This window comes from Cynocephalus volans, chromosome 2 (genome assembly GCF_027409185.1).
Source record: "Cynocephalus volans isolate mCynVol1 chromosome 2, mCynVol1.pri, whole genome shotgun sequence".
In the NCBI taxonomy this organism is placed as follows: Eukaryota; Metazoa; Chordata; class Mammalia; order Dermoptera; family Cynocephalidae; genus Cynocephalus; species Cynocephalus volans.
The window spans coordinates 20,222,253-20,237,755 of NC_084461.1; the positions used below are offsets into that span (position 1 = coordinate 20,222,253).

The window sequence follows — 15,503 nt, forward strand, 5'->3', positions numbered from 1 at the left end:
GAAAAAGAACAGAACAACAAAATACTCTTGATTTAAAAAAAAAATCACTACAAATAAAATCAATAGAGATAGAAGACAAAAATTTTTAAAAAATCTAAAAAACATCATGAAAATAATGTAAAATATAAGACAGGAAGTGATAGTTAAGAGATAATACAATTAGCTCTTAAATCCAGAACATCCAAAAACCAAATATTAAAAATCCCGCAAAGAGAGAACAGAAAAATATAGCTTAGGGAACCATCAAAGAATGAATACAAAGAAACTGCCCAGAACTGAAGGTTCTGACGTATTGAATGGGCTCCCTATTGTCTAGTCCTGAGAATGACAGAAGACTCATTAGTGTGAAATTTTATAACACTGAGGATAAGGAAAAAATCTGAATATCGTCATGCAAAAAAAACCATATCACATACGCAAGAAGGAGTGACACAGTCATTCTTTTGTCTCTCCAGCTGAGTTAAATGCCAGAAGAGGAAAAATTTAAAAACTTTCAAAATATTGAGTTAAAAATAATTTCAAATGAGAATTGTGTACCTAACCAAAGCATACACGAGGTAAGGAGACACAAAAATTTTCAAGCAAGGAGTGATTTATAAAATTAATCCCCGCCTCCCCCCCCCACACACATATACACATTTTTTTTTAGGAAGCAAACACGCTGTTGACTTACTTCCTATCAACTCTTTCTTCAGTTTTAGTTTAGAGACCACTGCAAATATATCTACAACTTTTAGGAATTCCCATTTTTGCTACAATAGCTATTGAATCATTTTCCCAAGGATTTCTTTAGGGACTAGCACATTCCTTCTAATCTTTTCTTCCTGTCATTTGTTTTCCCTCTTTGGCTCAAGATCTGCACTCTAGTTATTTTAACACTTTTTTCTCTCTCTTTTTATGTGCACTTCTTCCATTCTATATTGCTGAAGAATTTTGACATTTGTACTTAATAGTTGCCTGGCTCTCCTGAATGTGGTAGAAATGGTGAGTTTTAATGTATGAACGTTCCAATCCATACTTCAAAGATCTCTGTTAGTTATCTTATGTTTTAAAGTTCTCTATAATTTTCATAATTTTACATAATCACTATGTAAATAATTTAAGGGACTTCATGTGATTATAATCAGATTTTGAGTCGGGAAATTTTAGTGGAAACTTACACAACACTAAGTAAAACAGATTAATTTCATCAACAACAACAAAACACTGGGAGTCTAAGAAACTTGCCCTATATGACACGTTTAGTCAGAGAATTTGGTACACAAACAATTTTAGATTATTTCTAGTAAATTACACTGTTTCACTCTTATGTGATGATCTAATACTCCTTTGAATACAATTAAAGGTAACATTTTAAAAAATATAACAAAATATATGACAAATATATATAACAAGTGCATGTTACATATAATATGTACATGTATACTTCTGTAAAGGTAAACATGCAAGGCAATAACAAAATTATGGTTTAATTATTCATAGTGAAAATTCCCCATGTGAATTTTGAACACGTGTTATATTGCTTAGTGCTTGAAGGAAGTCCAGTGACTGTGTTATTATAAAGAAAAACAATCCCAAGATATTAAGAGTATTAAAATATTAGGCCTAGTGCTTACTATAGCATAAAAGATATACCATAATACTTACAACTTATGAGCACCAAAAGACCACTTTTCATTGTATCTCTCCTCTGTTTTCCCATTGTACTTGAAATTATTTCAATTTAAATTTTTATCCTCCCTGTATATTTGTTTGTTTGCTTGCTTGTTGTAAATCAAATGCTTTTGGGGGGAAAAAATCATTTTTGCTTTTGACCTCTGTGTGGTTGTTATGGTCTGCATTGTGCCTCCTTGAGTTTCATATGTTGAAATCCTAACTACCAGTACCTCAGAATGTGACTGTATTTGGAGATAGGGCCTTTAAAGAGGTAACTAAGGTAAAAAGCGGTCATTTTGTAGGCCCTAATCCAGTATCACTGGCACAAACAAGCACAGAGAGAAGACCCTGTGAAGACAGAGTGGAAATAGCCCACTACGAGCCAAGGAGAAAGGCCCTCAGGAGGAACCAACCCTGAAGACACCTTGATCTTATACTTTTTGTTTTCAGAACAGTGAGGAAATAAATTTCCATAGTTTAAACCACTCAGTCTGTGGTGTTATATTATGGCAGCCCTACTAACTACTGCAGTGGAGTTGAAAGACAGAGTATTGAAAAAGGCTTACGCATTTGATGAAAATAAGACCTACCGATTTCATATTTTTACTTAGCTTCTCAGTCAGTGGTTTGAAATGACCGGTCCCTCCCAAATTTCCTTCATGCTGCCATTGCTTTTGCTATCTGATTACATGCAGAGGCAGTTAGGTTCCCTAGCAAGATGCAAAATGCAGTTGTTCCTCACAAGAATCATGTTGTCAACCAGAAGTGATCTTGTATGTTAACCTTCTTTAGGGGACTGTGCATCATTCCATAGCAAATCTGGCAACTAGGGCAAACCCAGAATTGGCTTTATTTTTTCTCTGCAGCGTGATTATAACATCATCAGCTTTTTGAAATAATTACATAAATATTTCCTAAAATATATTGTACTGCAAATTATTATACGACATGAATATTGTAATGCAGTTCTCAGGGATGAGACAAAGGTGAAATTGGGGTGTGAACAAAAGAAAATGACTTCAGCAGCTGTTTCTGATAGAGAAGGAGAGTAGGCAATGGGAGACACCAAAAAAGCAATGGGAAATGCAGATTTGAATGGCCCCATTGCCCCAGCATAATTCATACTGAGATAATTTTAAAGTAAGCATTCATGAATAAATAGAGCTGAATATAATTTGCCTATGTTATGTAGTCCATATTTTTACCTGTTTTTCTCAAATGTGAATTTTTACCTTCACAACCTTGGAGATATTAAATGTAATTCATAAATGTTTCCTAAACACAGCTAGACAGTGACCACATCTTCAGGATGGACCTACAAGAAACTTTTTTTTTTTTTTTTCCTATCTACAGTGTAACTATTTCAGTAGTCTCTTGCTTAGTAAATATATTGAGAAAATATATTATTTTATAATTTGCATCTGTTTTGTTCTGTGCATTTCTGGATAGGGTACAACCATTTGAACATAATGTATATGAGTGTACTTCACTAATATGCTGATAAAATCTAGTACTTCTTAGAAATTTGCACCAAATTAAAAATTTCTTTACAGGGAAGTTATAAGGGGTTGTGTATATTAGAATTATTGTAGATGAGGGAGCAAAGAGGTAAATCTGAACTCCATTATAGTAATGGTGTTCACAAAGATAAATGCATGTTAGTAAAGTAAGTGAATCAACTGTCTGATTTTGCATGTGTTTATTTTATTATTTAGTCCTTGGTCGGAACTTTCTGAAGTCCCTGATTTTCCATCTGTTCAGTAATGTATAATAATATTGTTAGTCATATTATAAATCCATGCTATATTATTTGATATGCATTTTATTTTCATTGCTTATTAAAGAATTGCTAAATTGTAAGAAACTGAAAAACTGTATAATGAATTTTTCTTCCCATGTTTAAATTAATGGCAGTTTTTTTCCCCTTAGAAATTTTCACAGAAACACAGCCTGAAATTTTACCAACGACTGAAAGTTTTAATAATATGGTGACTTTTTGAAACCAATTTTTCACACACCAGTACAGCATTAACCAAAACCAATATTTATTTTAAGGTGGAATTTGAGCCCTGAGGCCTCTCTTTATAAAGAGGATTTATTTTTTATTTCCTTTTTTAAAATTTTATTTTTTGGAAAAAAAAGTAACATGTGAATGAACACCTTTAATATGAACTATTAAGATCAAACATTGCTTTTAGAACTCAGGACTTATACATAGTGTTTTGATATTATCACATTTAGTCCAATTTCCTGAAAGGGGAGGAGAAACAGATATGTTTTGGCATACAGTTTTAAAAAGAAAAAAAAAAAAAAACTTTGAATTATAAGAAGATGGAGTTCAGAAAGTATTCTTCCTGTTTTTCTCAAAAGGAAAGAAGAGTCAGCATATTGCTATTGCTCCTTGACGTAAAGACGCTGTCTTTGTTTTACGTCCTCTTTATCTCTGAATCCTGCAATGCCATCACAGCAGAGTGTACTGTACACCACTTGAAATGATAAGAGTTTCAATAGGCACTTTAGTGGAATTAAGAAAAATCTAACACTCTTCCACCGTGATGCCACATAGCTATCTTCATTCTAGGTTGTCATGTCAGTAAATTATATTTAATAGGCCTGAGCTTGTCTCAGTGTGTTTCTAAAATAACAAAACGAAACAAAGCAAGTACATATAATAGGATTTATCTTGTGTTGGAAGAATCAACCCCAAACTGACAAGATGATAAATATAGTAACTTGCTAGAAACCAGATAATCAAAGGAATCTTGTCCTATAAAGCCTGTGTGTGTGTCTGTGTGTATAGGATTTTTATTTGTTTCTTTTTCTTTTTTAAAAAAAATTTCTCCTCTCAGTTGGGTTCCTTTTAGTCTTCATGTCACCACTAAGTGACTTTATCTGGATTGTAACTCTCTTCTTCACCAAACATGTCTGCCAAGACCTTAAAGCGGGGTCCCCAGTCTGTCAGGTAGTCGAAGTCCTGGTCGGTTTCGGTGGTGAGGGAGTCTATGGAGCTGAGGGACTCGGCCACAGACCCATCTCCTTCGTAGGCATAGGTGGCCAATGAATCGTATGGCGGCGCCGTTGGGTCCACATCATTTTCTTGTAGCCTTTGATGAATGAAGTCCCTTAGGTCCGTGTTGTCTTCCACTGGTGCTCTCTGACGAGGTAAACAGAGCGAGTCTGGTTTTATATCCCTGCGAATTTTGTTCTCTTCAATCACTTTGGGATTTCTCAGAGCCCCGATGTCAAAAGCCTGGGTGTCCTCCTCCCCGCCCCCCTCATCGTCATAATGGATGACGTTGTCTCTGATGTCTTCTTTAGAGGTCATCAGGGTGTCCTTTTTCTTCTGCCTTCGCAGCGCTACATACAGCACGACTATGACTACAAGAAGACAAAAATTGCAATTTGAGAATAGAAACCAGGTACGTCATTTCACTCCTCCAGAAAAATTAACATTGATCAAGGCTGGCTGAATTTCTTTAATGACTTCCTATTATTTTCAAAGTCAACACACTATAATCAATAAGATCATCTATACATGTTTCCATTTTTGCACTGTCTGTAGTCAACTTCATTTTGAAACTGTATCTATAGCCAAGTTACTCACAAAAATGGGTATCTTTATATTTAAATGTTTTGGGGTCAGGTAAAAAATGTGTGTGACAGAATGAAAAAAAGAAAATAATGCTTGTTCTAATCATACAGAGGGTTGAAAGAGTTGATATAACGAAATGTGAATATTATAGCCTATAAGTAACACACATATTATTTATAGCTAATTTCGTGATTGTCATATTCTCAATTGGTAATTAGAAATTTGTATTTCTAATAAAATAAACCCAAATCTTTACTGTGGCAAACACTTTTAAAATCAATGAATATGAAAGAGAGAACAAGAGGAAGAAAGGAAGGGAGAAAAGAAGGAAGGAAAATACAGAATGTAAGGGCCTTAGTTTTATAAATCACGTCAACTAAAACCTCTAATTATTTCTATTCTGTGTCTTGCCATATTGAGACATTTTTCAAACCAAATGCCTAGCATTCACGTTACCTTCATGAAGCAAGAGAATATTTTGAAGTAGTTAATTTATATGATTCATTATTGACATTTCTTTGTTCCTAGTCAACTCTAAGCTCTCCATGAAATCTGTGATGTTTACTTCTAGAGGTGCGTGTGCACAGATCTACATGAAGTTAGTGCTCTGCTTTGCTTGTATAGAACCGCTTCTTTTCCACAGCGCTGGCAACAGGATGAAAGCGAAGGTGTTTTTGATTTACCACAGCAGAATCTGGAAGATTCTCGTCATAGAATTGAAAAGTAGAGAAGAACTCATTTGACAAAAGTCTATCTATTTGTTCTCTCCTCCACACTAGAAATGGTTGGAAGAAGGGAGGAGACCTTGTCCTATACAGTGGCTTGGAGAGATGTTTGGCACCCTGCACTTCTCCCTCGGTTTAGAAAATCCCAGAATTTAGAAGACAGCTGTTTGTTTTCCCAGGGAGTGTGTGAGAGACTGCAGCTTCAGGGAGAAGCCCTGCATGTAAAATGGCTTTTGAGTTGTCATGGCTGAGAAAGGGAATAGTGAGATGTGCCACCTAAAAGTGACCTGAGCACCACAAACTTTTCACGTTTCCACCCACAATAGGAAGGATGTGAAAATGGCTGAGAATAAGCTGAAATACCTAAACGAATCTGAGATTGGTCAAGGAGGTAAAAGAATAGATGGATTTTTAAGCAGACCCCATGGAAAGACAAAGAGTGTCAATATTCACTGCTGTATACCAGCAAATTCACAATGCCTAGAATAGTGCAGTTGCACTGTAGACTCTCAGGAGGTATTTACGAATGAGCAGCCAATAGTAGTGCATGACCATGATGACCAGAGCAGATTATGTGCTACACTCTATGAGGACCAAAGAGGCCAAAGGAGAACACCCAGAACATTCCAAGTCATGCAAGATGGGAAGAGGACTGCTTGATTTGAAGGTAAACACCTAACTGATCATGTGTTCAATTTCAGATGTGAAAATGTTATTTTAAATGTCCCCTTTTAAGATTTATATCATCAGCACAAACAGATGCCAGAAATAATTTATTATAAATTATATGGACATTAAAAAATACTTTTTGTAGACACCAAAGTTACTCATGTGAAATTAATATATACACCATGCAAATTGAACTAGAACTTCACCTTCCAAGCAAGTGTGATCTTCTGACTCAGAGAATGTTCTCCACAAACTATTATCTAATGTCCTACTCCATGTTTTACACACTAGCGATTTTTAAAAATTTTATTTTCTATCCTAGAAATAAAGGCAGGTGTACATATTTGTCAGAATATTTTTTGTTTAAATAGTGAATATGCATACATAAACTGATTTCACAGTGTCCAATTGTACATCTGCTATAATCTGATTTTAAAGGAGTAACTGGCAAAGTAGAAAATCTCTCTCTACTTTTGTGAATCTGGCACTGAATTAATAAGTGAAATGGATAAGCTGAACAGAGTTGATGGAAGAGGGAAACACCTAAAACAGGTTTCTATTCACACTCACAGAGATGTTACAGAATACATTTTCTTCAGTCCTTTTTTGTTTTGTTTTGTTTTGTTTTGTTTAATTTGTTTTTGCAGTGCTTCTAGATATTTCAGTCTGTTCTGTTCTGTTCTAGTGAAAATGGTTCAAATTTTGAGGAGAGAAGATGTGAAAAAATTAAAAGAAGAATTGCTTCTGGCTGTCAGTTTAAACAGAAAAAAAAAAGAAATTTGGGGGTCTCTATGTTCTTTTATTTTCTGTTTTTTCTCTTTTCTTCCTTTTCTTTACTGAACCGGAATTTGAGAACAATTTTCACTTAGCAGATTTTTTTTTAAATGATTTGAAATAGTTAATTTATATAATTCGTTGTTTATATAATCTCTAATAGACAGCAATAATTACTAGGATATAAATTACTAGTAATTATTAGGATGTACAATAAATTGAGAAACTGTTTTAAATGGATGATTATTATGGAGAATATTATTGTGGAAAGGGCCACAAACTATTATTACTTGAAAATCTCCTAGGGCTTGAATTTATTTATTCCAATAATATATATCCATAAGGTATGAATTAGAAAAATAATTTCAATAAAGACAAAAATTTAATTTAATGCAGCTAACCATCTATCCTGTTGACATCTCAATGAAGAAAAACTGATTTACATGGTAAACTAAGGAAAGAGAGAGAGAGACAAAGGAAAGAGAGAGAGACTGGGGAGTGGAGGAGGTATAGAAAGCAAGAGAGAGAGACTGTGATGAATATTGAAACCAACCTAAGAGTATGATAATGCACAGCAGGATTGCAATCAAAGCCCCGGTGCTAAGTCCTACAGGTAGAAAAATTGCTTCCACATTACAAGACAGGATGGTACCATCAGAGTCACATCTACAAACTCGAATAGTCATCGTGTTTGTGCTGCTCTGGACAGGGTAACTGCTGTCTTCTATTACCACAGGGAGAAAATATAACTCTTGCTGCCTGCGGCTGTATCCATTTCTTCTGGTTTCAATTCCAGCTGTGTTGTCTACAAAACATGACATTTATGATAACATGGTTACTATGAGTTTCACTTCAGATCTTAAAGGTGGTTATCTGCTAAACAGCGGGAAGCGGTTCTTGAATCAGTAAATGCATCCTTAGTTTAATTCTTTCTTTTGCCATTATGAAAGCTGCCAAAATGTAATCAAATGTAACCAAAAGAATCCTTAGGGAAAGAAGAAACATTAATCTTGTCTGGTGTAAGAATTAAATTTTCTAATCAGAAAGAATACAGAATCATTTACAAGACAAGAAATGTGTAGTGTTGACCCATTTTTTTCAGATACCAAAATCCCATTGAGAAAAAAAAATGCTTCTGTGGATGACCTCCTACATAACAGAAGAACAAAGATTAAATGTATGAGTCTGCAAAATAGTTTACATAAGAACCTATTCTTTAAAGTATATTAAATATCAATTGACTATTTCAAATTAAAACTTGCTTTTCCCATGTATATGTTTAGATGCAGATATGTTTTCTGTGTGTTTATATATGCTTATAAATGTTTATATATGCTATATATATGTTTGTATATATAAATACATTCACTTCTGCACATCAGCTAGAGTAAGAAACAGGAAAAGGAAAATAGTGTGTTTAAAAAACATGAAAACCCATTAAAAATTTTAAACACCATGAATTATAACAATCACCATTTTAATAGAATTGCCAAAGCAATTATTGTAATTCTGATTAAATCAACAATGGTAATAGTTACTTACAATATTCCAAGGCAAGGCAAATTTCTACTTTTATATAAATGCAATTAATATTTATATTGAAACTGTTATTTTGCATGCATTTGCTCTTTACTTATTTTATTTCTACATGAAAAAGCAGACATTTTGTTTTATTCAAATACTATTTCATTTTTTGTGTCAATTACAGCAACTCCTAGAAACATTTTCCTATTTTTAGACGTATATTGAGAGGCAGTCTATTATAGCCATGCATGATACCCACTTGGAAATCAGGGGAAAAAAAATTGGAAAAGTGTATTACTCATTACAATGCAAGTCTGTCAGAAATATGTGACTATTTCACTCTCTGTTCTTCTGCTTGTAGACTCTAAATTCAAAAACTGAAATGTAGACAGCAGCTATACATTCACTGCAAAGGAAGCACCAAGATGAGAAAACTACATGTTAAGATTAGGGTTTGCTATGGAAGGATTAATTTGTTATTATTACAGAGAGGAGATTTTATAATTGAGAAATGAAACATCAAGATGCCAGATGTTTAACTCCATTCTCAGTCAGAGTTAGAAAGGCCAGGCACTTGTGACAGCAGGGATGGAAAAATGTGGAAGCAACATTGAAATCTTCAGCAATTGATGGTTGAATACTTGAGGCTGGGGAAAAGGAACAGCCAAGGATTAAAGTTCATAAGCTGGGATGAAATGATTGATAGAAGTAGAAAATCTAGTGTGTCTAAACTTGGGAGGAGGCAGGGATATGGTATTCTTGAACTCAATTCATTTCAAAAAGCAAACTAGGCTTTTTAAAAAGTTTATTTTCAATTTATTATTTATGAGAACTAACCAAATCAATTTTGTTGTGTTGTACATAGTGGGAAGAAAAAGACATTTTAAATCTCATTTCCACCCTTAAAATGATTTCTATCCACTAAAAAACAGAAACAAAGCATGCAAAAACTTACACTTACAGCTATAACTTAACATAAAATAGGGAGCACAATAAATGACATGTAGATTTTTGTGTCACATGCATGTTTCATCCATGATAAAACTATGTGCTAAGAGGTAAAATGATCTGGTTCACATTATCGTGATTCATCTGATATTGAACCTCCAACAAAGATACAATAGTGGAAAATAGTCAATACTTATGTTTAGTGAATGATGTGATCATTTACCTAGTGGCCCAAACCTATGATCGGAAATCTGATTTGTCTTCTCCATTATACTCACATATCGAATCTAGGGGTTCTATCTTTAAGCCCTACCAATTCTACCTCTGCCCACATGTCTTCATCCTCCCAGCCATTATACTAATCAAAGGCTCTCACCAGTTATGACAATGACATCCAAACTAGTCTTATCTCCCTGTAATGTCTTTTCCATACTACATGCAAACTGATCTTCCTAAAATGCAAATCTGAACATGTTATCTTCTTGCTTAACCCTTTCAAAGACTCCTGTAGTCACTGGACTTAAGTTCTCTTTAAGTGGCTTGTAAATAGGATGACCATATGGTTCAGTTTGAATTGAACAGCCTTATTTTACGTGTACACTCTAAATTAAAATTATTATATTGCCCAATTCCATTCTCCAAAAGTGTTCCAGTATTCATGACAAAATATGTGGTCCCCCTACTTATAAAGCACTTCAGGTTTGGGATGCTATTTCATTTACAAACATTCCTCACATTACACTACTGTGTTCAGCAAATCCTACTTAATCTCCTTTGGTGACAAAATATGGAATCTCTGATTTTCTTCCCCTAATTATTTTTAGCAAATGAAATTTTCTCAAAACATCCATTGACTTCTAGTAAGCATCATAATCATTATTATCTCATCACAATTTGTTCACTTGTTCTATACACATAGAATTTATGAAAGATTTAGTTTTTTGCTACTCAACATTATAAACTCAATTGTTTTAATCCTTATTTTATAGAAAATGGAAACTTGAAGAGATAAAATACCCGTGATCAAGAACTAGTAAAGTCAGAGCAACTGACCAGGAGTCAACCTTAATATTTCTAATTGAGTGTCCTTTATACTTTGGGCATGGTTGTAGTAGAAGCAAGTGTATAGCATTAGTAGTAGTGGTAGTAGAAGGGTAGTGTAAACAAGATGGCAGAGGTAGTAGATAAAATTATCTTGATGGGAATATGTGTATTAGTCTGTTTTCTGTCACTTAGAATTCCTGAAACTGGGTAATTTATAATGCAATTGAGTTTATTTCTTACCTTTTCAGAGGATAGGAAATCCACAGTCCAGGGGTTGCATCTGATGAGGGCTTTTTTCTTGTGGGGAATTCCCTACAGTGTCCCTTGGCAATGTAGGGTATCATATAGCAAGAATGGCATGAGTCAGAGAGCTAACCTTCTCACTTGTTCTGCTTAGAAAGCTATCAGAGCCACTCCTATGACCACCCCTTAAACTATTAACCCATTTCTCCATGAATGGATCAATCCATTTACAAGGGCACAGTCCTCCTGATCCAATTAACTATTGAAGGATGCACCTTTCACCACCATATTGGGAGTTAAGTTCTACCATGAGCTTGAGGGGACATTCAAACCACAGCAACCTGTTTTAGGCACTGTGATAAAGGCTTTGCATATAAGATTTTATTTAATACAAATACTGTGAGGGTAACAGTATAATTTTATACACTAGGAGTCTGCCATTTAGGCAGTATGGAGTAGGAATGCAAACCTGTATCATTTAAATTAATTAATTTAATTTAACCTGTGCTGTACCATGTGTTATTTAAATAAAATAGTTACTAAAGAGTTACCTATTTGTAAATACAAGTAATACATGTAGGACAAATTATATATTCAAAATACGAAAAACATTCAATTTCCCAGATAGCTTTTTATTTGTTCAACTCATTAATAGAGATTGTCCACATCTACAATGAAAGTAACCTGCCTTATTAGATACAGTCTATATAGATTACGTATTTAATTTACACTATCTAAAGAATTTTTGCATATCTTATATATTGATTTTGTGTCATATGAAAGTGAGTACTTTTAAGAAAAGCATTGATTCCTTCCTTTTTGCCCTTTTACAAAGATACGTGATAATAAGTAAATCTTAATGTGGTTCCACTTACTTCTGAAGTCACGGACTGTAAAGTTTGGTTTGATGGCAGCCTCAGGTGATAATCTAAAGGAGAATTGCTGCCCAGCAGGTGAAAGATCTCTGTCTGCAGCGCTGACTATCTGAATTATCTAAAAAAAAGTTGAAATTAAACTTGGAGTTAGTCATCAGTTTCAAAGAGACCTTTACACACCAGGCTAATAAATTTATTTAATGAAGCATGCAAGTAGACAGAAATGACACTTACTGAATCAATATCAGTGAGTCAATTACTTACACATAATTTTCATAAACAAATCTCTAAACGTTTACAGGTAATAATGCCAGGTAAAATTATAGAACATGGACTAATTCCAAATCAATATCTGTGTAACTAAAAAGCTTACCAGCATTGAAAATTCTCACTAATAAGCAAAATAAAATTAAAATGTATTTACTTGCACTTTAAATTAGGTGAAATAAGTCCTTTCTCGCCTACATATGAAAATGCTTACTGGAAACAAAATCTCTGATTATCTAAAAATCCTTGCAATAGCAAAATTTTAAAACTTTTATGTTTGTGAGAATGAGTTTTATTTTCATAAATAAACAAAATGATGAGAAAGAGAGATACAAAAGATGTATGCCTGCTTTTGTGTTATGTTTGTTTTCCTCTATTGTGTAAAAACAAAAATTGTGTTTCCATAGAGATTTCTAAGTATAAGCATTATCAACCCTGTTTTAAAGTTTTTTCTAACTTGCTCTCATAGGTTGTATATTTTGTAGTTAAAATCTTGGTGCTTCAAGAAGATGCCTTATTGAATGTGATCTTACACTGATGCTATTAAACAAGTCATTCAGTAAAAGCCCAGTCTTATGACTATAATCTACCTTCGCATATAGCTACACACGCACACATGCACACACACATATGGGTATGTAAATGATAGATAGATAGATAGATAGGTATCACTAGACTTTGATAGTGCTATATTAGTAATTTGTAATTTAACGATTTAATTGGTCCTCTAGTGTGAATTTCAATTCACTGTTTTAGTGTGAATTATTTGCACAGGATCTACTTACCCTTTAGAATTGTCATGGATGAGACCTTCATTATTCAACACCAAAAGTCAGATAATTGAATGTGGTAATTTAGTCAAAAATCATTATACATACACATTTCCATCACATAGACCAATGTCCCCAGATTGGTCTATTTTGTCCATAAATTTTTGTATGTTACAGACTAATACCTGATTATTAAATTTTGTGGGTTTTTTGCTTAAAATTGTCAACTAGTTTCATTTTCTCAATTAAAGATATTTAATATCAAAATATACCAACATAACTGGAATAAAAAGAAGTTTTTTAGAACAGCATACAGATATGGAAACTTGGTTATAGAATAGCACTTATTTAGAAGTGTCACTTGGGAGTCACCATCCTAAGAAAAACAATCCTCGTGTAAATCTTTACTGATTTACATAGTATCAATCTTTTTTTCTATTCTCTTTTATTTCAGATGGATAAATAGATGACAGATAGATAGACACATGGATACATAGACAAATAGACCGATAGATGGATAGATATTCAAGTATAATCCAGAAGAGATCTATGGCTCTTATGCAGAGTCCCTAGGCCAGGGGCAGAAAGGCTGAGATCCAAAGCAGAAAATGCTCATATACCACACTCCCTAAAAACTCAAGGGAAATTTCAGGGTTTTGCTTTGTACATAAGTGTGGCCAGGCGGTACACAAAAAGCACAACAGATATTTTTCAGAGTCTCCAAGGACCCCACAGATTCCTAATCACTTTCTCCAGGTATAAGAAAATGGGGTTGATCTCTAGCAATTTTTACTTTTCCCAACCTTTCAAATTCTTTAATTTATTAAAAAAACATACAGCATTCAATGGAATTCTGTTCCCAAAGGCTTTCATTTGGAGCATTACAACATTTTGCTTGCTCTGAAATCATTAATGTCCCTAATTACCTAAAAGTTAAAGAAATGGTCTTTTGTTCAGCTAATTTATTTATTTATTTATTTATTTATTTATTTATTTATTTGGTGGAGTGTAGCACCTGGAAAATGGAAAATAGCTAAGTTGTGGAATTTTGGTAAATGTCTTCTAACTTTCCAAAAAAAACAAGTCAGATTTTTTATTTGTGCTCATATATTTAGGTGCCATCTAATATTTCAAACACTGAAGCAAGCAGTGGGCTCATCCCATGTCAATTGTAGATTCATTTAAGGTGATAAAGCTTAAGTACGTGTCTGTGCCCATTAAAATTAAGAATGTAGATTTTAGACTTGAAAAAAACTATTAAATAAATTGTGATGCAATAAAATTAATGAATTCCCTAAATTATAAAATTAAAGATTAGAGCAGTACAATCCACTCGAAGTTTTCATGATAATAAAAATTTCCATATCTGCACTCACCAGAATAGCACCCACTCATCACATACAGTTTTTGAGCACTCGAAATGTGGCTAAGTGAATGAACACATTGGTTTTTAATTTTATTTAATTTTAATTTAATAGATATATTACTAGTTGACATCACAGGTTCAGAGCTGTGGGACAGCAGTATAAAGCATGAAAATCGAAAAAAAAAGATTAAAGAATGGCTTTTTTCAATAAAAATACTGTTTCAAATATTAAGATTTATTTCAAGTAAGAAGTAAAACTCCTCAGATCTACTTTAATGAGTAGTTATACTATTTAAAGGTGATTGAAGTATGCAGCAAACCAAAGCATACCAATACATTTTCCCCTTGGAACTTAGGTGCACGGTATTAATCATATTCTTATTTCAGGAGACACTCTTATCATATACACATGGTGAAATCCCTTTATGTTATTCATTTATTCATTCATAATAGCATGGGGGGGGACTTGCCACCCACCACCACCCCATATAAAACCTAGGACTTTGAAAATGACTTGCATTAACTACATGTTCCTCGCTCATAAAATCACCCCACTAGAACATCCCCCCAGAGTAATATTGACTTGACAAGGAAAATATAATTCAGGCCTTTTGAATAACCCATATATCTCTTCAAGGTCATTAGAGAAGGAAGCTTTACATTTTCAGTAGGTTTAAGAACTTTGTTTTATCTCTTATGAAAGCATATAAGCAAAACAAGAAATACACTGGAAAATTGCACTCTGAAGTGGTTTGCTTACTGGGTTTTTAATCACAAGTCCTTTAGAAATTCCACAATAAGAAAATGGATTAACATAGCAGAATCCATAACCTAGACCTTTAATTATACAAAGAACTTGCACTAAGCAACCAAAACTTTATCACCTATGGTATTACCTCCACATCCATGAATATACCATTAATTCAAGAGCTTAATATCGCCTATGGTTTCCTTTATGAAGACATCTGATCTAGAAAAATAAATATGTATGTGCATATTCATGTCTGAATTTATAACTGAAAACACATCCATATAATAGGTCTTCATAAA

General features: G+C 33.5%; 1 protein-coding gene across 1 annotated transcript in view; it reads right to left on the reverse strand.

Moving 5' to 3' along the window:
* Positions 1-4,534: 4,534 nt before the first annotated feature.
* CDH12 (cadherin 12) overlaps positions 4,535-15,503 on the reverse strand; it is a 403,563-nt gene continuing 392,594 nt past the window's right edge. Inside the window, exons 10-12 of the mRNA XM_063085931.1 lie at positions 12,051-12,168; positions 7,970-8,221; positions 4,535-5,034 (exon numbers count right to left, since the gene is read on the reverse strand). Of these exons, the coding sequence (XP_062942001.1) occupies positions 4,535-5,034; positions 7,970-8,221; positions 12,051-12,168 (870 nt within the window). The remainder of the gene's footprint in view (positions 5,035-7,969; positions 8,222-12,050; positions 12,169-15,503) is intronic.